Source organism: Ambystoma mexicanum, chromosome 3q (genome assembly GCF_040938575.1).
Source record: "Ambystoma mexicanum isolate Mex_15411 chromosome 3q, UKY_AmexF1_1, whole genome shotgun sequence".
In the NCBI taxonomy this organism is placed as follows: Eukaryota; Metazoa; Chordata; class Amphibia; order Caudata; family Ambystomatidae; genus Ambystoma; species Ambystoma mexicanum.
In genome coordinates, this window is record NC_090926.1 from 1,023,338,968 (window position 1) to 1,023,364,336 (window position 25,369).

Below are 25,369 nucleotides of genomic sequence, written 5' to 3' on the forward strand. Positions count from 1 at the left end.
TCTAATCACTGGTATGGGGGCCAAGCATTCGTTATGGTTATGAATTCTAACCTGTTGTGTTCTCTCTTTTCTCTTGCAGGAGAAGGCCGATGGTGAAGAACTAAGTCTGGATGCTCGATGCAGCTCCGCGGTTGCAGGGTGAAGATGCCGCGAAGAAAAGGAACTAAGTGGAGCTCCGGTAGCTGGACGCCCAGATAAGGTGAGAAGAAGGCTCCGACTCCGGTAGTGATGGATGCAGGTAAGAGGCGCGCACTGCGATGGAGTAGCTGGATTCAGGTAAGATGTCTTCAGAAGCAGCTGGAATCAAGTGGATGCACAGGTAAGGAAAGCAGAACAACGTGAAGCAGAGGCATGTGGATGGGTTGGCCTTATATAGGCTGGCCCTGGCCCCTCCCTTTAGCCCCGCCTAGTGACTCCACCTTGCCCCACCCAGGGACTCCTGCACGTGGCTTCCAATGTTGTTCTATGGCCACGCCCGGCCCTGCTGCACGTGCCTTAGGCACAGAGTGTGCTAGGCACACTTTTACATGAGCCTGGCACCAGGACTGGGTCCATTTGGACCCTGGGGATGAGGGAGGACTGACCCTTAGCTCTGTGGCCATGACAGGTTCTTCTTCACAGGGTATTGAACAGATGTCAGGAAAGGATGTTCCCTCCACTCTATGGGTCACAGCTCCCTCGCAGGGCTGCAGCAGCAGAAGTTGGTTGCCAGGCCTCCTTCAAGCGGGTCTGGTCTCACAGCTGGACAGGAGTCTTGGCTCCTAGAGGTTTCTTCAGCGTGGGTGCAGGGGTCCGCTTCTTATCCCAAAAGCTAGGTAAGAGCAGAAACTCACACTAGCCAATAGTAGAACTAGCCCCACACTCACTTCTCCGCGCATTTGTCACCTGGTCACCTGCTGAACTCTGGCAAAGGCTACTGCAGCAGTGGTCCAATCAGGATCCCTGGTGGGAACACGCATGCATAACACTCAGACACACTGAAACCAGTTTGTGGATTGAGACCAGACAGTCCCAGCCCACATCCTGGCAGCAAACACAGACAGCCCTCCAGTAACCTGTCAAAAGCCTCTGCTTTCCCGGGCACTGGAAGTCCATATAAGGAAGAAGTCCAGGAAGAAGGCTAAAGGACAAGATAGCCAAAGGACAAGCAAAAACCCTTGTGGCATGGCCATGTTTGGTCACTAGCCACAGTTATATGATATGATATGATGTGTCATTTGTAACGTGCCTGTACACAAGTGTTTCTAGGGGCGACAAGGAGGGGGAAACAAGGGAGGACAAATAAACAATCTTACTAGGTCTTGTGTTATTCAGATTGCGCAAGTGCAGGAAGGGGACAAGTGCCACGGGACGGGGAATTAACTCACAAGTGCAGCCAGCAGGATGTTCCTATATGCAGAGAGAAGGGACTGTAGGGTTGCAGATACAGACCCTTGAGTGCTGTGAAGCCCGGAAGCAGTGCTAGGGCCACTGGACATGCAGGAGCCTTTGCCAGAGTTCAGCAGGTGACCAGGTGACAAATGCGCGGAGAAGTGAGGTGCATCAGCAGGGAGAGGAAGAGAGAAAGTGGAAGCAAAAAGGAAGGTCTTGAGATGCTTCCAGAACCGTAGGTGGTTCTGCTCAAGTTTGAAAAAGTCAGGGAGGCTGTTCCAGAGGGAGGCCCCAGCCGAGGAGATAGATCTGCCCCCAACTTTCTGCTTAGAGAAGCATCTGACCCTCAGAGTTGGAGGTGGATGAGCGGAGAGCTCGAGAAAAAAGATGTTCTGGAAGAGAAAGTTGGAGTTAGAGTGGTCCCAGGCCCCAGAAAGCCTTCTGGACAATACAGAGGGTCTTAAAGTGTATCCTTGCAGACCCGGGGAGCCAGTGTAGAGATTTGAGAGCTGGAGAGATACAATCCCTGGGCTTGAGGCCAAGGAAAAGTCTTGCAGTCCTGTTCTGGATAAGGTTTGAAGAGTAGAGGCAGGAAGATTTAGAAAGAGGCTGTTGCAATAGTCCAGCCTAGAGAGGACCAGACCTCTGGAGACAGTGAGCTTTTGGGGGAAAGTGAGAAAAGGAAGAATATCTCTGGTGCAGCTGATAGTTTGACTTCTTAGAGACGTCAGAGATATGAGGAGAGAAGGAGAGGGTGGAGTTAAAGATGACAACAAGGTTTTTAGCCTCAGATGAAGGAGCTGGAAGAGGGCCGGAGTGGGCGGCCAGAGAGAGAGTGAAGAAAGGAGGGACCGGGTGTCCCAATGTGGAGGATCTCAGTCTTATTGGCATTAAGGCAGAGATCATTGGCGGCACACCATTCCTGAATAGCGGCCAGACAGTCTGGTATGAGACAAGAGCAAGGAAGAGAGCTTAGACCCCTGGGGAACACCACAAGGGGGGGGAGGAAGTTAGAGAGAAAGAGAACCCCAGTTGGACCAGTAATACCAAGGTTGTCCCAGAGACGATTGAGCAGGATGGCATGGTTTACCATGTCAAAAGCAGAGGATAGATCAGGGAGAAAGAAGACAGAGGGGAGAGAGCAAGTCTTCACAGATGTTTAGGAGAGCAGTTTCCATGAAGCAAGGCTGGCGGTCATGGAGGCAACCAACAGATTCAGCACATAGATTAAGCTGGCTGATGAACAGCTTTTCCAAGAGTTTGTCCAGGAAAGGAGTGATGATGATTGGGCGATAGTAAGAGAGGGAGGATCGGCAGAGTGCTTCTTTAGATGGGAGTGCACAAGAGAGTGTTTAAGTTTGAGGGGAAAGTTCCAGTGGCAAAGGAGTCATTGAAGAAATCAGCCAAGGCTGGAGCAAGGGTGTTGATGTTGATTGTTGTGGAGGAGCACGGGAGAACCTGCCTTGATGAGACTTTCATAGATTACTTGTCTAGAAACATTGTCAGGGGTCAAAAGGAGAAAGGAGGTGGAGAGACAGCCTCAGACAGGCCCGAAGTGGTAGAGAAGGAGGAAGAGGGTGGACACGATTCGTTTTAATAGGTGAAAAGAAAGGCCAAGGCTGTGCAGAGGGCTTGGGAGGGAACATGAGAGGTAGAGAGTGGAGCAGGATTGGCCAGCTCATTGCAGATTTTGAAAAGTTCAGCCAGGTTGTTATATGCTGCGGAGATGCGGGCCTGGATGTAGGCTCTCTTCTTAGAGAGAACAGAGAGCATGCACTGCCTTTGGAGCAGACGGCAGTCCAGTTTGTCAGGGGGTGTGCCCGAGGCCCTCCACTTGTGTGTAAGGGTGGCGAGGTTGGAATTCTACCAAGAGATGCACTTGGATTTGATCTTCAAGCAGATACTCATGACAGGGGCAAAGACATCCACAGTGTTAGAGATAGAGAGGACTGTGTCAGGGTGTGAATCAGCCAAAAGGTGCACGAGTAGCCAAATACAGTAAACACAGTAAAATTAAAACAAAAAGCACAAAAGAAATGGTAAAAAGTCACTGCTGCCACCAGCTTATCCATTTAGCACACCTAGAGTAACCAAAAATCCTCTGTCTAGGGCAAAAAGACAAGTGTAAATCATTGTACTGCATTGTAAGATGCATTATACAATGATAAAAAGTTACCACAAGTGATAACAAGTTACTAAAAGTAACCAGGCTAAGGGAAACAATGTTTCCCAGTGCCAACAGCCTGAATGACGTGTAGTTTTCCCCTTAACAGATGAGCAAAAAACTGTGTGGTTTGACAAGGCCATGAGAATAGGCTGCCCTTATCTGTCTGCAAGAAGTGGTTTTGGAGATCCTTTGTGAGAGGTAGAGGGGAGTAGAACGAGACAGGCAATTGTGCAAGGGTTTTAAAAATGATCCTTTCTCGGATAGGGAGCCAGTGGGCGTCACTTCTTGCAGTATGGTTTCCTTTGGGAATGTTGAGGGCAGAACATATGGAATTGTTTTCGATCACCTGCATCTTTTTGATGTTCTGCTTTGAGGTGCCTCCACAGAGTGTATTGCTGTAGTCAAGCTTAGATCTGATCATTTCTCGTGCAATGGTGAGGCAGTTGGAGTGAGGAATTGGCTTGCAGTGTTGATCAAATTAGTTGTGTAGGCGGCCGAGGAAGCGATAGAGTTCACTTGTCTTGTTACTGAAAGGGTGGCATCCAGGTGAACTCTCAGCGTTCCCCATTGAGGTGAAAACAGGAATGTGTAGGTCATCTTTGTTGAAGGTGGTGTATTGTGCTTTGAGCTTCTTTAGCCCCGCTGGTGAGTCCACAAGCAGGAGCTCTGTTTTGTTATCATGTGGGCACAGATGGTTGATGGCCATTCATGCCTGGATTGTCAGGTAGGTGTTGTTGAGGCAGATGAAGTCTTTCTCGTAGATGCCGGACAATGGAAGGAGAATTTATGTGTCATCGGCATAGTTGGTGTCCGATATGCCGATGGAGTCGAGGAGGTTGAAGAGAGGTTTGGTCAATAAATTGTATAATGTGGGGGAAACGCAAGATACTTGTGGAACCTCACAACCTATGGGTGTGGCATGGGCGCTGCCGGAATCTGCAAACACTCTCATGGATCTTCCTTTGGGGAAAGAGGCGACCCAGGTAGCAGCTTCGGGGGAGAAGTTAGCAGCGGCTTTAGGTGGTGACAACGTGTTTTGTGGTGGACCAGCTAAAATGCCACAGAGTGGTCCAGCAGAAGGAGCAGGCTGGCTTTCCCTGATCTCGGAGGCCATCCAACTGTTTTTTTGAATCCAGTAGGGCTGATTCAGTGCCATGTCCTTGCCAGAAGCCGGATTGGGCAATACCTAGGATGTGATTAGATTCCAGGAAGTACAATATTTGGTTGTAGGCTGCCCTATATAGGATCTTTGGGAGGAAAGGAACGGTCGTTATAGGCCGGTAGTTGGTGGGATCAGCATGATCTACCCTGTTTTTTTAATTCTTTTTAACAAGGGGCGAACCCATGCTTCTTTTAAGCTTGGTGGAACGAGGCACGAATCAAACGAGGCAGTAATAAACCTAGTGATGAAAGGGAATATAGCTTCTGCGTAGTCTTTGATAATGGTGGCTGGGCATATATCCCCTTGGCACCTGAATGGTTTGAGACATCCGAGGATATCAGTAGTTTCAAGTTCAGTAACTTTCCTAAAATGGAATGTGGGAATGTTGATGCTGGCAGGGGTGGGTGCAAGGGGAGGTTGTAGGATGATTTGATGGCCGCTTGTTTTTTTGCAATTTTCAGTTGCATGGAGTTGATTTGAGCTATACAAGCAACATGCCATTTTTAGGTTAAAGCTAAGCTGCTTTATATTACCGAGGATTCCCAGCCTGACGACAGGGAGTATTCATGAGCATGTGAATTCATGCGAGACCCCGTGCTGGAGAAGCAGAGAACCACCCATGATTGCCACGGGGAGGAGACCTACAATGGCAATTATGGTGCCATCCATCATTGCACAGTTGATTTCTGTGGACTGTTACAGCAGTATCCTGGTGAAGCGAAAGTTGGCAAAGACCGCAGATATCAAGTCAACCTTGCAGGGATCAGAATGCTGATTACCGTGGATCGGCTTTAGAAGTCATTTGCATGGTGAACCTTGCACAGCAACTCCAGTGCATAGCGATGCTAGCCCCTACTTAAGAAACCTCATGTTGTTGGTGAAGAAATGAGCATAATCAACAAATGGCACCACTAATTCACTGGCATAAAATAGGACACATTAATTTCAGAGTCAACTGACAGGCGATTCCATAAATTGTCTGGCTCCAAGTGAACCAGGCTCCTAAACATTCCTTCCTGGTAGCCCTCAGCTATGCCATCTGTGGACGAACGTCCTCCCAATGTCCAGTACTTCCCATCAGTCACAGTCATAAGTCCTTCCGGGTTAAAAAACGCTTCTGATAGTGTCTTCCACCAGGAAGCAACTGTTCCCTCCCTTACCCTGTATGACGCATAGTCCAGGCCACTCTTCAGTTGGGGCAACTTTTCTTAAGGGTGAGAGCGCCCATTACACCCACTCCGGCCGGCAGGTAATCCCTGTGGTTGCCGACCGCAGCAACGTTCTTCTCAGCTAGGATCGCCTAGTAACTCTGCCATGCATTGGGTGAAATGTCCCTGAAGCCAACTGAAAAAGTGAGCCCTTTGTTCCTGGGGCCAGAAATGTAACTGATACCTGACCAGAAGCCAAGCGGTGCTCAAGTCCCGCCCCTCTGCTCCATGACCTCACCTTCTTAGCACCTCCACTCCAAGCGGAGTGGAGGTAACCCGTGGACAGAGGGTCCGCCCACTGCGCTGGCTGCCCCTCCATCGTCCACTGCGGGGACAGGTGCAGCCTCCGAGTTTCCATGCAGGGAATCCTCTACTGTGCCAGGAATCCTATCCACCCACATGAGACTGGAACGGAGGCAGAAGAAGGTGTGGGGAGACTTTCTTCTCTCCCGAGAATTAGGGCACGTCAAGGATATATGGAGCCACCAGGTTATAGTTCATCACTCAGGCAAATGGGTAACCCCCTGACTCCCCCCCCCCCCCCCGAACCTCCCCAAGACCACACACTGTGTCAGTGGACTATATGCACTTTTATTCAGATGCATTTAATTCCGTTTTTACAACACTCAGTGTCAAACAAATAAAAGAGAACAACCAACGACCATAATGAACGTTCTATCAACTATGTAACCTAACTTCCCTACTCTCCGCCTCTCATAAGGATGTATGAGAGTCACCGGAAGTCCTCGCATATTTTAGAATACTATTTGAGGATATTATAGAGAGAGCTCTAGTCTGCATCAAAAAGGTAACTATAGTCATGTGACACATTAGTATAAATTAAACAAGAATTTTCAACATCTATTGAGGCAAGTCCCCCATATTGAGAGAGTACAATATACACTGCCAGTTTCTCCAGACGGTCATGTAGCTGTAACAGGTTAAGAGCGTTCAGCCCCTGTGGACAGGTTAACCCTATAGTGCAATCTTAGAAAATGCAGTCGCAGCTGCGACACCAGCTGCAAATGCACTCTGGGTTTCAGTCAAATCCAAAAGACAGCTTTTCCATCGCCATTAAATGACGCAAAGTGATCCCCCAGAGATTAATGTGCCGTGAATCTGCCCCCATTTCCAGTTTAGCCGCTAATCACATACTTTGTTCTCCTTTAGGGATAAAAGCTCCTTCTGGAGTATTGTCGCCGTGTCCCAGGGGTCATCACTTACCGAAGACACACAATTACCTCCCTCTAAAACCCCTCCCCCCGGGGCACTGCCACCATGTAACAACGAGCCTTCTCTGCCACAATGGCACCAAAATTCACTCAGCATTCTGGGGTTTGAGTCTTTCTGGGTTCATAAAGCACCTGTAAAATAGCATATAAGTAACGAACATTGAGGATGTGTGTGCCCTGGCCTATTTGTTTCGTTCCAGTCTTTTGGTGAAATTGTTTTCCCCAAGTCCTTGCTCCAGGCAGTAATCTAGGACTCCAAGACATGGGGTTGTGTGTCCAGCAGAATCTTGGAAATTAGACATTTAGTTGATGTAATGTTGGTGAAAATATTTTTTTAAGGCAATACGTGTTTTGGTGGTTGCAGCCCTGTCACCCCCTGCATAAGCCAGTGCCCGGGGTGAAAATATTGTAGACCGTCAGGTTCAGCAAGAGGGAAGGCACGCTGACGTCAAAAGATTTGATCTCTGCTTTACAAAATAAGTTTGTACCTCTATTGTTGCATTAATGACAGTGGCGGGGATAAATCCGGCTCATGAATTGGTGTGAAGGGATGGAGAAATGAGAGCGGTCAGGAAGTCCCAGACTTCAGAAACCATTTTTGTCACTGCATTTATGTAAAGGAGACTGGGTCGCGTATGTCTGGCCATCCAGATTGTGCCCCGTGACGGAATTATATTGGTGGCATAACCATATGCCCGCATTGTTTTTGCGACTCATCATACATCACTCCCCTACCATTCTTAATTGTGAAGCATGGAAATAAAGTAATAGACCTGGGCACTGAAGACAGCCCTTCGACAGGGGGTGATGGGATTATCCTTTTAGTAAGTCTGACTGTCTTGAAAGCCAAAATGAAGTGATATAGTTATTCTATCAATTTATGCAACTGGGGTCTTCCTGGCCGAATCGAGATTGCTTGGAACATGTGTAATAGGTGTGGGAAGATATTGAACTTTATTACCATTTCCGGGATGTCGTCACCTACACGGAGTACGCCAAGAGGAAGACGGCCCCCGCCATGGATGTGGTGTATGCCCGTGAGAGGTGTTTCTATCTTGCCATGTAATTTCGCATCTGCGTGAAAGGATTAGGGTAGTTCGCTTTATATAGAATAGTTGTGGTGCACTAGAAAGGTAGATCACTGCGCTTGATCTTTGTCCTGGATAAGGTACCCTGCTGCTGGTGATGGGGTTCCAATAAGAAAGTGCCCTTCTTTCTATGTTGTGAAAAAGAGATTGAACCCTGTTCTCCCAAGCATTGGGTTACTGATTTATTCCAAACAGTGCGTTTGTTGATGCTAATTTATTGCGAGAAGTCCGGACTTCTCGCAATAAATATAGCACCAACAAATTGGCTCAAATCATTCCTTTCGTGAATACCTACCGTTTGGAGTAACCCTCCGCCCAGGAGACCAGGGTTAAATCTCTTTTTCGCTTAATATACAGATCATGAAGCTTTGGGGGGGGGTCAGATGATGTCTAAGTATTTAAAAGATTTTTTAGAAAACGTCAAGGGGTCTTTTACCAGCAGGTCCACAATTAAGTCAGGAGGATCAGTCTGGTTCAATATTTTAGATTTATAATTCACTTTGAATCCCACCACTGTGCCGTAATCTTCAAGTTCAACAAGTAAGGTTTACAGTGAAGCACCAGGGCTCTGCAAGTAATAGTGACAATGACTGTGAAAAAAGCTAATTGATATTCTTTGTGGTCAAACTGAACCCCCTGAATTCTCATGTTTTCTCTAATTTGCTTGGCAAGGGGCTCCATAACAATGGGACAGAGAAAGGGCATCCTTGCCGAATACCCTACTAAGCCTGAATGCCCACGATGTAGGACCATTCTTCTTGAAAGTGGCTCAAGAGGGGTCAGTTGACCCTGTAAAAAGCTTCTTCAGCATTCAGGGACAAAAGGACTGCAATGTCTTGCGAAACATTGTTGATTGGTATATAACTCTTCTATTATTGTCGAATGTCTGCCGCCCCATGATAAAAACAGATCTGGTCTGGATGAATGACATTGAAGAGTATGACTTCCAATCCATTGGCCATATTCAAAAGTGCTATGGGTCTGTAAGAACTACAGCCCCCATGGTCTTTTCCAGTATTAAATTAATTACTGCTTCTTCCAAAAATCGTGTAATCCCACCTGAGGCCCCTATAGAATTAAAAGGAAGAGATTAATGGAGCTAGCAAAATGTTTATAAAATTGGACGTTAAGGCCATTTGTTCCCGATGCCTTGTTAGGCTTCTATGGGCAAGGGGTGCTCAGTGAAACACACACTGAGCATGGAGATGCCCCGTTCGTAGTAAATAATACTTTAATTCAATCCTAAACACTCAGTCATTATGTATTTCTTTCAAAGATAAATAATTCAATGATCCTTAGATTGTCCGAAAAGTTTGAGTAATCCAATAATTTGTATTCAATAGCAGTCAGCAGAGGCCCTTGCCGATGCATTTCGGACTCGGAAGCCCTTCTTCAGGGCGGGCTCTGACATGTAATTATCATAGCTCGAGTGCTATACAATCCACATTCTTTAGAGTGATTTCTCACACCGTTTGATCACAGATTCTTCGTGGCGTTTTAGCATCTTCATCTTTGTCCAAACTGTCTACGTAATGTGTATATCTGTCAATATCAGGTTTGTTGTGATTGTAGATACGCAACCACTCTCAAGCTCCCTAGTTTATGCAGCCATCTATGGTGAGTTTCAAGGCATATGGCAGATATTATCAGCGCATAACAGGGATGTTCGTCTCCTTAAACGATTACGGTGCGGCTCTTTCGCTGTATTGGTGTCTGGTGGTCATGCAGCGTCTCTGCGTCAGCAGCAAAATTGTTATGTTTCGATGCCTCGATGGCCTGGAGGATCTCTCCACTTGCAATTGGTTGCTCAAGACCCTATTCTATTTGGTAGAAATACCTGGCAGCATCGCCTCTGCCAAATACTTTGATATATCATTCAAGTCAGGCTGCTCATGGTATATAGAATTTTATAAGAATCACAGAACCTGTTCAATATGGAGGTTGTATCATATATTGCTTTTTGCCTCTCCGATTGTCAGGATAACGAATTTCCTTAGTTTATTCCTATGTCATGGGCCAACAATCTGCTGCCTTTATGACCTTTTTGGTAGTATGTGTATTTTAAATTTAGCAGTGTTATTTCAGGCTGGTGAATTAATATAAAAGGTTAATTTGTTGTACGACTCCCCCATGCCTGCCTACATAGAATTCTGTAAGAGTCCATGATATTATGCAGGGTTTCCAACTCATGTAGTTCTTTTCAGAAGCACGTGTTCTCCACGTGCCTGGTTTTAACTTAATCGCACCCATGGCAATATGTTCCCCTGTTCACTGCTGTGAAGGCATCCCAGTAATTATATGATGTCCTGCTTATGCCAAAATACCGTCGGATGTGAATTTGTTCTCAAACCACCAGGCCCTAGTCATCGGGGTTCAGGAGTCAATTTGTGGATAGACCCAAATGGGAGCGTTGTCCAAAATAGTGCTTTTCCCAATTTCTGCCCAGAAAAAAGGAGTTCCACAACTGCGTTGATAGCCATATGTACTCAATTAGTGTCTATATTTTGTGAAATCTGGAGTAAAAAGAGTTTTCCCTTTGTCTGCATAAAGCTTCCTCCAAGAGTCAAGAGGCCCATGCCATGAAATGTTTTTTTACATCATCAGAGGCTTGTTTTGAATGAGCAATCTGGGCCTGGGAGCGGGTTAGGGTCTTGTCCATTTTCATGTTGAGTTTGTCTCTTAGTATTATATCACCTTTTGCAAACTGACTGGATGTAAAAATTAAGTGCCCCAGGAGCTCTTCTTGGCCCATAATGTGGGCATAAACGATGGCAACTGTGGCCACTCTATTCCCCAATCTCCCTGCACCCATGACATATCTTACCCGAGTCTATGTAGTAAGAAAGGAGGTGCCCCTAGCAACGCTGGCCTTTTTATGTTGAGAAGATGCCACTGTTTGTGTGTGTAGGACAGGATTTATGTTGGCGCCTCTTTTTATACCCATTGAGTAAATTAGTTTCTTGTATTAGTGCAATGTCAATGCCTTTGTCATAGAAATGATATTGATTAGGGGAGTTCAACCCTCCAATGTTATTATTAATACTTCAATATAGTTTTTGGGTAGACCTAAAAGTATGGATGAAATACTTGCTATCCCATAGGTCCCTCAATGCGTCCCTATCCTCCTACCTCCTCTACCCCTCAAAGCGATGAGTCTATCCCGCCACCCTATCATTAGGTGGGACTAAATTGCTGGCATCTAGGTGAGGCTCCCCCATTAGTACAGGGCATCTGGTAAAGGTCATAAACCAGAACTATATGAAAGACCCCCTCACCCTCCACAACAATACCTGAAACCCTTTGTAAGCTCCTAAACCATTAACATACAGTAAGAAAAAAAAACGTCGACCTTCTTAGAGCCTCTCAACTCAAAGATGCACTTTAAAATAAATGCTCAATCCCAATTATATTTATTCTCTCTCTCTCTCTCTCTCTCTCGCACTCTCTCCACAGAAAGATCCTTTGTGTATTGACGTGAATGACGTTAATCCAGGACGGCATCGCTGGAATCTTGAAAAACCAGTACCGTTTTTTCCAAACACAGCAGAACGAGTCAACACCAGCGGAGGCTCGGAGAATGAGACCAGACAGTTTTCATAGAGTCCCATCTAGTTGTGAATATAGGATCTTTCATGCGTTTCCCAAACATAAAGGGTTGCATTAGAGTCCACAGACCGGCTATTCTGGATTGCTCCCCAGATATGATATCCCCCAACGTATGCTGGCTGCTGAAGGCCTTGCTACTTTTGTTCCACATGCTCTTTGATGCAAAATGACCTTTATAGCCCCGTCTGGAGACGCCACGGTCTACTGAAACAATATAGGTGCAGCTCAAAATCGTCTTCAGAAGAGGGAAGAAGTCATTTTCTACCGAAACGAGGTAGACCCACCTCAGAATCCTCTTCAGGGGAAAGCAGAAGGCATCCTCCACTGAAATAATCCAGCCCTGCCTCAGAATCCTCTTCAGGGGACAGTAGAAGCCATCCTCTACTGAAACAATGCAGGTCTGTCTCAGAATCCTTTTCACGGAATAGTAGAAGCCATTCTCTACCGAAACAATGTGGATCCACCTCAGAATCCTCTTCAGGGTACAGTAAAAGCCATCCTCTACTGAAACAATGCAGGTCTGTCCCAGAATCCTTTTCACGGAATAGTAGAAGCCATTCTCTACCGAAACAATGTGGATCCACCTCAGAATCCTCTTCAGGGTACAGTAGAAGCCGTTCTCTTCTGAAACAATGGAGATCTGTCTCAGAATCCTTTTCAGGGAATACTAGAAGTCACTCTCTACTGAAACAATGTATTTCAGTCTCAGAATCCTCTTTAGGGAAAAGTAGAAGTCATTCTCTAATGAAACTATGTATTTCAATCTCCGAATTCTCTTCAGGGAAAAGCAGAAGTCATTCTCTACCGTAACAATGTAGATCCACCTCAGAATCGTCTTCAGGGTACAGTAGAAGCCGTTCTCTACTGAAACAATGTATATCCACTAAGTCATTCTCTACTGAGACAATGTATATCTGTCTCAGAACCCTCTTCAGGGAATAGTAAATTATTCTCTACTGATGTAATGCAGACCAGACTCAAGGTAGGGGAGAGTCTCTCTACTGACACAATTCTAATGCTGAAGCGATTACTGAATGTGAATGACTGTAGCCCATTTCTGAAATATAAACCTGCTTCAAGCAAAATATATATTTACTTAACAAGTCTTCGGGCAAATTAAGGTTAACCGGATTTTAAAAAAAAACATTTTTTAAATCGCTTCTTAGAAGAGTCGTACTTAAAATTGAAATATGCGCTTGTTGGCAACCAAAGTTTTAAGCAATCACTTAACTGCATACGTTTGTATTTGACAAACTTAAATCACATGTTTGCTTTCTGCTAATGTATTATGTTCTGGCTTCGATCACGCAAGGTGGCTACTGCTGAAATTGGAAAGAACAATATATAGAAATACGTGCGCCGCCCCCCCCACCCCCCCCAGTTTATAGGGCTGCTTTTATTTTTTAGTGCACAGTCTGATTTAGACGTGGAAAAAGTTGATGTTGAGACTCAGGGCTGAATACGAGTAGCGAGAGCTGAGAATGGCAAAGCAGGACAGCACAGGGCAAGTCGCCTCTAGGCGCTCTCTGCTTCCAAAGTCTAGTACACTTGCTGCACAGATTATACGAATAAAATAAAGGAGATGTATAGGGGGGGGGGAGGGGCAGAGGGGGCAGCAGGGTGGAAGGATAACATAGGAGAGTACCGGCAAGGAGGATGCAGAGAAAGAAAGGGAAGGTGGGAATGAAGCGAGACAACAGTTAAATGTTATTTTTATTCCAAGAGTGATAGACGCCGGCGTCCAGTGCGGGACTTTAAATCACATACACGTTTAAATGGAGTCATGAGATTAAAAGTAAAAAAAAAGTCGGTGAAAACAACTGAAGGCACTCACTGGGGGGGCTCTGGTCCTCTGTTTTGGCCCTTTGACCCCCGGGGGTCTAATCCCCTGGCGGCAGGTCCCCGCTTCCTTCGGATTCCGGCTCCCGGGGTTCCCGTCTTCTAATACCGACCTTCTTTGTCTCCCTCTCAAATTCCGTATCCACCTCATACAGAACTCCTCCAGCTCATGTGATCCCGTAGGAGGAGCCGAGTGAAGCAGGAAACGGACACAAGATCAACAAGCCTGCACGGGCAGCCCTGCTCCTACTCCACCGCCCCGCTTCCCCGTGCATCTCCTGCACAAACCCGGGGAGCCCTGCAGTTCCCCGTCCAACGCCTGCATAAAGCGAACTCCCTTGCTCCACTCCACGGAATCCCCATGCGGGTCCCCCTGTTAACCCCGGGGCTCGGGCAGCGCTGGGTGACGCTACTGCTCGTGATCGCGGGGGTCTCTGGGGCTAGTAGGCGGAAGAACGTGCTGCTTATCATCGGTGAGTAGCAGAGCCATCTCTGTCATGTTTGAGTATGTGAATCGCCCCGCATAAAGTCTTTGAATTCTGGGACTTGTAGTTTTATTTTTCCCATTGTAAACTCTGGTTAACAAGTTAATGTACAGAAAAGCAGGACTGGTTTATTTTATATATGGTAAACTGAGACCGTAAGAATACGCGTTGAAAGTTAAACCCTTTATTTCTACGTGTGCAGTTGCCAGGTCTCAAAGGAGCCGAGGGGGCTGCTTCAGGAATAGGGGGATGGGAAAATATGGAGGTCAGGAGCTCATTTATTAAGACTCTTCTTGCCCTGTCTCAGAATGCTCTAACGCACCTCATCTTCCAAGAGCCCACTCATTTGGGAAGGTAGTCTACCAACATCACTCTATACCTGTGATGCTTCCATGTTTCCTGTGGCCATGCTTGGAAAAAGTCAACTCCCGACTTTGCTTGGAATTCTGGGACTTGTAGTTTTTTCTTTCCCCATTTGAAGTATAGGAAATCTACAAGTGCCAGAATCTAAATGGAGAAAAAAAACTAGACTAGATGGCCTGCTCACACATGGCCACAGCAAACTTGAGCTCTGCTTCTGCATGTGGTGACGGGGACTGCTGAAGTCTAGTCACTCTGGCACTCCCGGTTATGCAGTGGGACTTGTCTTGGGATCCTTTTGTCACTCTGCTGACATGCATGGCAGTTTTGCACCAGTGAGCCTAACATCTCTGTCCATTGCTGTACAGCTAAGCCCGAGCGCGCAAAGGGCATCGTCTAGTTGGATTCCCTCGCTGTTGGGCTATGGCTGCGACCCCCTCACCTGCTCCTTGGCAGCTGTTGGATTCTTTTGGAGACGTGAGGGAGGCGCGACACAAAACGAAGGACAAGGAAGGTGTGGCGAAGGAAAGAGCGCTGTTGTGCTGTTTGGACCCGCCCCCTGCCACGGGCCCCGCCTACAGGAAGTGCTACTTAATAATCACCCAGACACCCTTGCAGCGCTAAGCCCAAGCGCGCAAAGGGCATCGTCTAGTTGGATTCCCTCGCTGTTGGGCTATGGCTGTGACCCCCTCACCTGCTCCTTGGCATCTGTTGGATTCTTTTGGAGACGTGAGGGAGGCGTGACACAAAACGAAGGACAAGGAAGGTGTGGCGAAGGAAAGAGCGCCGTTGCGCTGTTTTGGACCCGCCCCCTGTCCGCCCCCTGCCACGGGCGCCGCCTACAGGAAGTGCTACTTAATAATCACCCAGACACCCTTGCAGCGCTAAGCCCGAGCACGCAAAGGGCATCGTCTAGTTGGATTCCCTCGCTGTTGGGCTGTGGCTGCTTGCTGTGTGGCTGTGCCAGTAATCTAATTTGCTGGCGGTAGGCAGCCGATTTCGTCCAAAAACAAAGCACCATAAAGAGGAGCTGCACGAGAGTATGAAGTCAGCTCCCGCTCCCCCAGATCTATCAGCAACGGGCCTGAGAACCCGCCTCCAGGTAAGGCAAAGATTCTCCTCACTTCTAGAGGCAAATGGGAGCCCTGAGCATACATTGAAAATGACAATGTTAAAACGGACCTGTTTACCCTTTTGTACTAAAAAGCGTAAGAGCCTATCTGTGGGGGCAAACACGGCTAACACGGAAATGGGTAAAAACTAATTGCTGTTTTTGGAAAATGAAGACACCTTGCGGTTGGTTCCAAGTCCCCTGAGCTATCCATGACCTGCACAGTACCCACTGTAGAAGGGACCGCAAGCCAACCCCCCATAGACCCTGCAACATCCAAGTTGTCTGACGTCTATACAGTCCAGGGGAATGTGGCCGACCAAACTGTCTGTGAATCAGACAAAATCACCCCAAGAGACTGTCCTGCTCCCTTAAAGGAGCCTGAAGGATGCTCGATTCAACCTAGTTCGCCCTTGGGTGAATCCTTTGAGAAAGTTCTAGACTATCGGAGATCAGAAATTGAGATCGAGAAGACAGAGTCAAGATCCAAATTGGTGGGAGGGATGACTTGCATAGCCCTGTTCCACCCTCTATCCCCCCCAGTGGAGGACATCATTCCTTTGACAAGACGTAATGTGAATTAGCCGGAAGTCTAAATCTGGCCATACCCACCATGCGTAAGGGTATGACTGACTATCATGACTGTCAAGCAGAGGTGGGGGTTGAAATCAGAATAAGGGACACTCCAAAGACACCCACAAAGGAATCCAGTTATGTGATGATACCCCCTAATCGAACCACAAGTGGACCATTAGCATCAGAGGCCTCATGGGAACATGGAGACCAGTGGGACATGAATGAGTTGGGTCAATTTGAAAAAGCCCTACAGGACTCTATCGACACAGGAGAAAAATCGCAACACTTGGGCTCCATGGAGACAGCCCCAGTAATATTTGATATCTTCCAGCCATACAGGGAAGATAATCGGAATCAAGGTTTTAAGCACAGAAGCAATCAAAATGATGAAATGGCTACGACTTCAAAAAACCAAGGGAAAAAAGGAAGTCTAAATTTGATTAGAACGCACCTTCCCTGTGTGTAGGGATAAGCAAGCCCAGGGGCAATCTGAGAGGGCGATGTCATCAGGAAGCCCAAGAATCAATGGAAATATAGTCTTGCCACTAGCTAACATTCCAAGACATAACGCTATTGATGGGAAAAATTGAAAGCGAGAAGAGGAAGAGTTTCTCCCTAATAAAGGAGAGGATGGCAGCATTGGACAAAGAACCAGCCAAAGGGAGATCTTTTGAGGTTGAGGACTCTGTCATAATATCAACAAAGTATCAGGGGGATCAAACATCAATGAAAATGACTCAAACATCAACCTTTAAGATGAAAATATATGGCCAGGTGACCCATTGAAAGATCTAAACTCACAAATACCAGCTTGTGAGGCTCAAATGACAATGAAAATGACTCAGACACCAATCTTGGAAGACGCAAATTTGCACCCAGGTGACTTATTGAAAGAACAAATCACACAACCAATTAGCGAAGCCTGTAAAGTTGGAAGAGAAAAGGATATGGAACACATTCAAAAAGTGGTTATGGCTTCGTTAAATATCACACTGGCCCCTTTTCTAAAACTCTACTAGGTGATTAAAGACTCCGTTCAAGAGGTGATTACCACCAACACACAAATAAAAGAGGCAAATATGCAAATGGGTTTGTCTTTGCAGAGTCTCAACATACGAATGAACAAAGAAGCAGAACTAACACAACTCTGGCAAAATTGCCTCAGTGAATTAGTGAGAAGGGATGCAAACAACAATTCACTATTGATGGAGGCAGTCCTTGAGGACTGGAAATGGATGAGAAGCCTGTATAAACAGAAAAACGATGGGGACTATTTGGGAGAAAACCCCAAAGGAGGAAAAGGCCCAATGAAATTGAAACAAGGCAACGGTACCCATCCCAAACAAGCAGTGTTACCACTTGAGGATGTAATTGTTATCTCCCCTGGGAAAAAGGGGGAGGAAAAACGTGATTTAACATCTCAGCCGGAGCAATCCAACTTTGCCATTTTTGCAGGAGGAACCCCTAAGGATCAGGTCCACCAGAAGGGGAAGGAGGTAGCTAAAAAAAAAAACGAAAATGGGGGGGGGGAAAAAATCAAAAAATGAAGTCTTAAAATGGAAGTTAATGGCTCAAGAGCCTTCCTGAGGAATCTAAGAACACCGCCTAGAAGAGAAAATATACAGTGTGCAAAGAAGCCCAGAAGAGAACTGGCAATGTGCAAGTTAGACAGTATAGAGGTTGATGGGGGAAAATGAACTAAAACATACTGCTCCATTAGCAGATGAAAAATGGGAAGAGCTGGTGCAACCAGTGGATCTAAGCGACCTGATTGAACTTATGGATAAAAACAGCGATGAGGAAGATTGGGAAAGCATCAGCCTATCGGAATGGCAAACCATAGACAACTGGGAAACCGCCGATCTGGGCTCAAATCCTATAGGTCGTAAGAAACCTCAAAGAGAGACTTTCCCCAAGATACCTAGGAAGTCAGGGAGAAGAGCTGACTCCTCGGAAAGAGAACCTGTTAGTGATGCTGAAAGAGAGTCCACCCATTTCAGAACTCTGGAACATAAAAGGACAGAGCAGGCTAATAAAGAGATGAATGCACGAAATCAACAGGGAAACCCTCGACCAAAACAAAAAAAATAATAACAGAGAAAAGGAGCACACTGAAGCCAAGAAAAGGCAAGAGTCACCCCCACCAAGCCCAATGAAATCTATTCTATCCAAAGGATGCTACCTAAAATTAGAAACTGCATCTAAGGGCCCTAGAAGGGCGGTGTTGCTATGTGATAACTCTTTGTAACCAATCCTCAGCCCTACGCACGATATCAACTGATGATATAAAAGTAGTGGAATTCCCAAGGGAACAGAGGATGGATCAAGTTATATTACATCTTACTTCCAACAAGATCAAGCAGAAATTCCTGGCGGCTAGTGATATCCTCAAAAAAAAGGGCTTACGATTAGAGGATCTGGACGATGACTTCAAGCAAAACGACCCAAAAACAATAATGAAGGAAGGAAAGAAAACCAAGGAGGTGAACTCAGCATGCAATAAGGAAAAAGCTACCAATAAAAAGTGCGCAAAAAACAGACCAGTCCATGAGGATGCCACAGACAAGGATTTAAAAGAAAACGAAAAAGAGGGGGGGGGGGAATCATAAAGGAAACCCATCCATAATTTAAAAAAAAGTGACGAGAAATTGAAAACCCTGAGGTTTACTGTGGATAACTTAGAGAACGCAAGGAAGGTGAAAACGAACCCGAATAAAGCAGGAAACAAAACAAACGACTGGTCATGGATGGCGAGCACCTTAAACTCTAAGAAAAAACAATAGAGTGAGAAGGGCCAGCATAGACCCGTCTACTGTGCCTCATGGAACACCAGAGGCTTTAAACATTTGTTCTCTAAGGACAGTAATTTTCTGGCCAAATACGACCTTCTCTCCATTCAGGAATCTTGGCTGCGTGAGCCACCAGTGTGTGAGGGTTATGAAGTCTACATTAACCCGGCCAAAAAGGGTCCAAAAGGAAGAACATTTGCGGGACTTATGATATTAAAGAAATTGAACAGTCCTTTGCAAGTGCTTGAACATCACATCCCAAACCCCTATGTGCAAATATTGAAAATAGCATTTAAAGCAGATGAAAAGGAGGTGCCAGCAAAGATGATCCTGATTAACACCTATTGGAGTGAAAACATGCCGGGGCAGGTCACCTATCTAAAATCCATCATGAATGCCATAGACAAATCTATGACTGAGGAAAATGATCAGTTGATACTACTAAATGGGGATCTAAATATGAAACTGTTGGACAAAGAGGTTAAAATCAAAGCAATAGAACATCTATTAGGAAAAGAAAAAAATTGGATGAAGGAAATGCAAATCCGTGATATGAGGATGCTAAATAGCCAGACGAGAGGAGATCTAATGGGTGCTAATACATGGCATAGTGGAAAATCGGGAGCATGCCTAGACTACTGTTTTGTAGGAGGTAACACGCTTGCTTGGATAAATTCTTTCACAATAACTAAACAAGCGAATAGTGATCACTGTTTGCTGGGAAGAGAACTCGCTTGGGAAATAAGATCAACCACAGAGTGTAAAAGAATGATGGGAACGGAGGTGTCGTGGGGAAGAAATCGATTGAGGCTGAAAAACCAGATCATACCAAAACTGGTACAGGATTAAAAGGAAGCCACAGAGAAAGGTGATGAGATGGTCGAGTATAAATGGCTGCTGGAAGCCTTTGTGGTCAAGCACGATTCAACTAAAAAGTAACAAATTGAAAAAAAACAGGCCTATGACGAACTCGTAGTTGCCAGACGAAAACAATATAGAGCTGACCTCATACGCATAATAAAGGCCAACAGCATAGAGAAATGTGAACTCCTGAGGAAGTGCCGGCAAACATATAAAAACTGGCTGCGCTCAACTCGCTACCTGAGAACACAAAGAGATGCAGAGAAAATGTTAGCCGCAATATCAACAAATAACACAAGAAGTACATGGGACCTAATTAACAACAGGGACTTGAACCAATTGGCAATAGGTGTTAACCAAGTTTCGGAGGAAAACTGGTTTCAGCATTACACCTCACTGTATGAAGGGAAAACCCAGGAAAAAGTCACAGAGAAGATGCCGAATGATACTCCATGGGCCCTGGAATTCGATAGAGACGACATACTAATGCTAATTAAAAAACTTAGCGCCTCCAGGGCAGCAGGCCCAGATGGTATCTCGAATAAAATGCTGAAAGAAAACTGTGAAGGCTGGTCCGACCTAATATATGCACTATTCCAACAAATAATAAAAGCTAGGCAAATTCCAACCACGTGGACTGAGGCTTACATCGTGCCAATTTATAAAAAGGGGACTGAGGAAACCCCAGAAATTACAGGCTGATTGCGCTGTTGGATTTTTCGCATCCATCCTGCTAAGAGACCTAAACAAATTGGCCTCTCAGACTAAAATCTTGGACGAGAGACAAACAGTCTTTGTAAGTGGCGTTGGTACCGCCCTTAACCTGCTTCTGATCAATCTGGTGAAGGCAAAGGCTTTGGAAGGAAATAAAACGACTTACTTGGCCTTTATTGACCTCGAACAGGCGTTTGATGGGATAAACAGAGAGCGCCTGTGGCTTCAATTGAGGAGCTGGGGGTGCCCGACGGACCTGCTGGAAGCTATCCAAGCCCTATACACCGACACCTCGATACAGATACAAATTACAGCAAATGGAGGGCTATCTAGGAAGATCAAAACCTTCCGGGGAATAAAACGGGGATGTGCTTTAGCCCCTTTTCTCTTTGTCCTATACATGGCAGACATGAAGATCACTCAAGACCAGATCCGTGCCTTCCCCCGAAGGTAAATGGAACAGAGGTACCGTGGATGCTGTATGCGGACGACACTGTATTTGCCGACCAAACGCCAATAGGACGGCAGCGACGGATAGAGGCCTTTAACAAATACCTAAAAGACAACGACATGAAAATAAACATTAAAAAAAACATGGTTTTAACCATGAGGTCATGCCGCGGAAGAAAACCAGCAAGGAAAATTCAGACGTGGTCGTTGGAAAAGGAAAAATTGGAGGAGGTGGATACCACAATATTTCTTGGGATAAGGATAAATAAAAACTGCAACAAACAGGCGCACTATGCACTGATTCGAGAAAAACTAACGGCCTTGACCAACCAAGGAATACGTTTACATCGCAGGTACGGTAAATTTTCCCTGACACCGATAACAACTTTCTACAAGCAAAAGGTGGTGGCCGTAATCACGTATGGAGCGGAGGCACTTCTAGCCCTAAAATGGGAAGTCTGGAATCTATGCGAGTCCTATTTCTGGCAAAAGATTTTATGCCTCCCGAATTCGCTGCCGTTAGAGCTCATAAGAACAGAACTAAGGCTCCAATCCATGGTCTCAATCGCGCTATGGAAAACCTTATCCCTCTACAGAAAGTGTATCCTCGACAATCCATCCCAGTCGTCAGAAATCCTAACACGCTCCGAGGTACCAAATGGAAACACGATTTTCCACGATTGGAAAAAGAGATGTGAGGCAAGTTTGGAACAGGTAGATGTCTCGGAAGACACCTTGAAGTGTAATCCTGATAAGACCAAAAGAACTATCTGGGAAAAGTACTGGGAGTTAACCCAGGAGAATAGACTGACAAGAAACCTGTGCCATAACATCATCTGGGAACGAAAAGGTCTAAATAGGCTCCCAACGTACCTGTTGAAGTTTCCATCAAACCACTACAGAGACTTGCTGATGCGTTGCAGGCTTAACATATGGCATTCCAGAGAGGTAAAATGGAGAAGAAGACATTGAAAAATCAACAGCATATTGCAGATTCTGTAAAAACAAGGACCAACTAGAATCTGTCAGGCATGTGATGCTAGCCTGCCCAACCCTGGCATCGAAACGTCAGGCATACAGGGGACGTTCCACTATTAATATCTCTCAGGAGACGGAAGAGGAATACTGGGAGCGGCTAATGACAGCTGAAAAGGTTGGCAGAACATTAGACGCATTAAAATTTGTTGAATCCCTCAAGTTGGATCAGGAGGAAGATGGTCCCGAATTGTGAGCTAATTTTAGCAGTCCGGCTAGACTGAGCAAACTGGTTTTGGGAAAACTCATTGCATTTCCACAAACATTGGACATGTATCTAAAGATGATGAACTTGATAATGGAGGAATGTTAAAGGTTTAAATCTGATTAACCAATAAAACAAAAATAATAATATAATTGCTGTACACCAGTAAGCGGCACACAGCTGTTTTTCACCAGAGAGGGACCCAGATATCTTGCATGAGCTTAGTCGACAAGGGCACCCGTATCTCGGACACACTGCAGAGAAGCACTATTGAATCTTTCGTGGGTAGCTGCCTTCCTGTGACAACGTTGTGGAGCCTTGACTTGGGTGCAATGTAGAAGCCAGTTTTGTTTACTGACCATACCCTCATCCCTTGCCAGGGTGTCCCCAATCTTGGCCACAATGCCTTCCTCATTATGGTAGGCAAGAAAGGCACTCTACCCGTCTGTTGTTCCATCCGTGTATTTCATCAATGTCACAGATGGCTTCCTGGAGTTTGGGGACCAACCTCTCCAGGTAGGGCGTCCGTCTTCTTCCACCCTGGACTAAGGATGTGAACTTACAGGTTGGGGTTCATCCATAGCCAAAATATTCTTCCCCACCAGTATGATCTAAAGTACACCCCATTTTTATTCCCCAGAGGGATGGTATAAGGATCTCAAGTGGGATGAACTCTATGCGCATCCTCCTTCCCTATCCCTGTGTATTTAATTTCTCATTTGATGAGTCTTTGACACATTCACCACAATGTGATCAGGGAGGCCTCTGCTTTGCATGATAGGGGCCCAACACCATACATGCTGGACTCTTATTGACACCCACTCATTCATCAGAGGGTTAAATGCCTTCAGGCATGGTTCACTTGAGACCCCCTGGCTACTCTTGTTGAAAGCCGCCTGGTTGTTGGCTGACCAAACAAGGTCCTCTCAATTTTTCACGAGTTTCCTTAACTGTTCTGTCCTCGTTCAGAAGTTTAGGATAACTTCAAATGGCATTTGGTAGGAAACCTCTAATCTGCAATGATAGGTACAAACTGTAATATGCAATGAGAATATTACATCTTGTATCTGTCATGTCCCAAAGGACTTGTTGGGGGTGACGTGGCTTTACCATGAATCAGTTGCAACACAAAAGTTATAAGCAGGTAGGAAGAGGGCTTGTGAGGGTGTGTGTGCCATGTCAGGTAGGCAGTGGGAAGGTGGAAGGGGGTGTTACGAAATGGGGACGGGCAGAATTAGAGTCTGGGGCATGTAGAGGTGTGGGGGGAAGCCAGGATAAGACTAGTGGAGTTAGAGGGTTGGGGCGGGGGGCAGTCGAGAGTGGAAGGTGAAAGGGAGTGGTGGAGACTGGTGAGAGATGGGTGAAAGAGAGAGAGGGTACTCCCCATTCAGCCTGATGAGCAGAGGTGGAAAGACCGAGGCTAGAGCAGCAAAGGAACATCAGTGCAGCATAGACCGCCGCACTTGAGGACACAGTGGAAAAGACATTTATCCCTTGTTGGCCTTTGTTGTGACTGGGTACTGTGAGGGGTCAGAAATGTGAGACAGACAACTTTGTAGAGGGTTTTCCTAAGATGCCATTTTATTAACTCAAAATTGGGTTTGACAAATGCCTCACGATCCCTATCCTGACGAGAATTGATCTGCCTATCAAAAGAAACTAAAGGAAACGCTCTAACAAAAGGAATCTGTCCCTCACACTTAGAACAAACTTAACAAGGTAATGTAGGACAAATCAAATATAACAGGAATAATGTTCCACATAAACATGTTAACTGTTTCTCCTTGTGACCTGGGTGAGACCCCCTTCCCCAGATTCAAACAGGATTTTAAATCAACAGTTCAAAATAGGAAAGGTCTGTTTTGGAACAAAGTTCTAATGATGTTTTTCTTGCTCCAGAAAGTCACTCACTCAGACCTGACGACAAACAGTTCAAAATATTAAACAATTCTATGTCCCTCCACTTGAAGCAGAGAGTTCAACACTACTTCTTCTTTGAAAATAATAATACATCCACAGTTCGTCGGTATCAACATAAATGCTTTTGTCAGGATTGTTCCACAACAGTTCACAAAATACTTGCTTCAGCAATAATGATTAGCCAGGATGACTCTACACCAATTCAAAATATACTTTAGTGGTCTTGCCACTTCTTCTTTACAGTCTTTAACCACAACACAGTACTTCAGTTACTTCTACCTGGTCCACTCACCTGCCAGGTCTACCACTACAAAGTCCCTGCCCTGGTATTCTCGCCTGCCAGGACCAATGAAAGCATCTAACATTACTACAAGTACTTCTGTGGTAAAGTTTGCTTCAAACAACTTATTCAAGTCTTTTGATTTTCCACAACATCAATTTTGACTACTACCTCTGGGAAGACATGAAGCACATTGGTGCTGTTAGTTCCACACTTGTGATTGCAACATGCAATACAGGTTCTGCTCCTCTCTTCCTGAATACTTTTTTTTTTATCAGGAAGGCAGTTCTCCTGCCACTCTTGTTTTCCCACAACTATACTAACCAAATGCTGAGAATTGCTTTTGCTCCAGCTTGCTCTTCTTTGGCTTAGACAATGCTTGTTTAGGTCCATTACAACAATTCCTTCTTTCTCACTCTGGCAGTAGGGTTTACAGATAACTTGTTTCTTAATTACCCCCTCTTCGCTTTGTCAATGTTGGTTCTTATAAACTTGCTTTGATATTGATATTGCCCCTTTTGGCTTTGGCAATAATAGTTCTTATTCCGACACTTTAGCTTCCTTGTATCAGTTTGGTATTCAAGAGCATTATTCTACTGTCACTTTAAGTTCTTTACATCAGTTCGGTAGTTATTGGATTTGGCCAGCAGACGATCAGAGCGTTCCGGGGTCACATAGCACTAGTGAACTCGCTCCGCTGCCTGCGGGTCTTCTGCTTTCTCTGCTACACTCCACCTAGCAAACTGCTTCCTTCCACTTCCCAAGGCCCGCGGCAGTCGGGGGAAATGAGCATTTCTCACTCCAGGGATATTCTGGTGCACGCCTGCCACCAGAGCTCACTTGACAACGGGGAACGCCTTTCAATTTAACGCTTTCTGCCCCATGACCTCTGCATTTACGGGTTCTCCGG

General features: G+C 45.7%; 2 protein-coding genes across 3 annotated transcripts in view; one reads left to right on the forward strand and one right to left on the reverse strand.

Moving 5' to 3' along the window:
• Positions 1-13,868, reverse strand: part of SLC26A11 (solute carrier family 26 member 11) — a 257,186-nt gene extending 243,318 nt beyond the window's left edge. For both annotated transcript variants that reach the window (XR_011305180.1, XM_069655195.1), the window contains exon 1: positions 13,669-13,868. The gene's annotated coding sequence lies outside the window, so the exon portion shown is untranslated. The remainder of the gene's footprint in view (positions 1-13,668) is intronic.
• An 11-nt stretch (positions 13,869-13,879) lies between these two features.
• The window catches only part of SGSH (N-sulfoglucosamine sulfohydrolase), a 205,879-nt gene continuing 194,389 nt past the window's right edge, over positions 13,880-25,369 (forward strand). Inside the window, exon 1 of the mRNA XM_069655196.1 lies at positions 13,880-14,146. Within this exon, the coding sequence (XP_069511297.1) occupies positions 14,035-14,146 (112 nt within the window). The 5' untranslated portion in view covers positions 13,880-14,034. The remainder of the gene's footprint in view (positions 14,147-25,369) is intronic.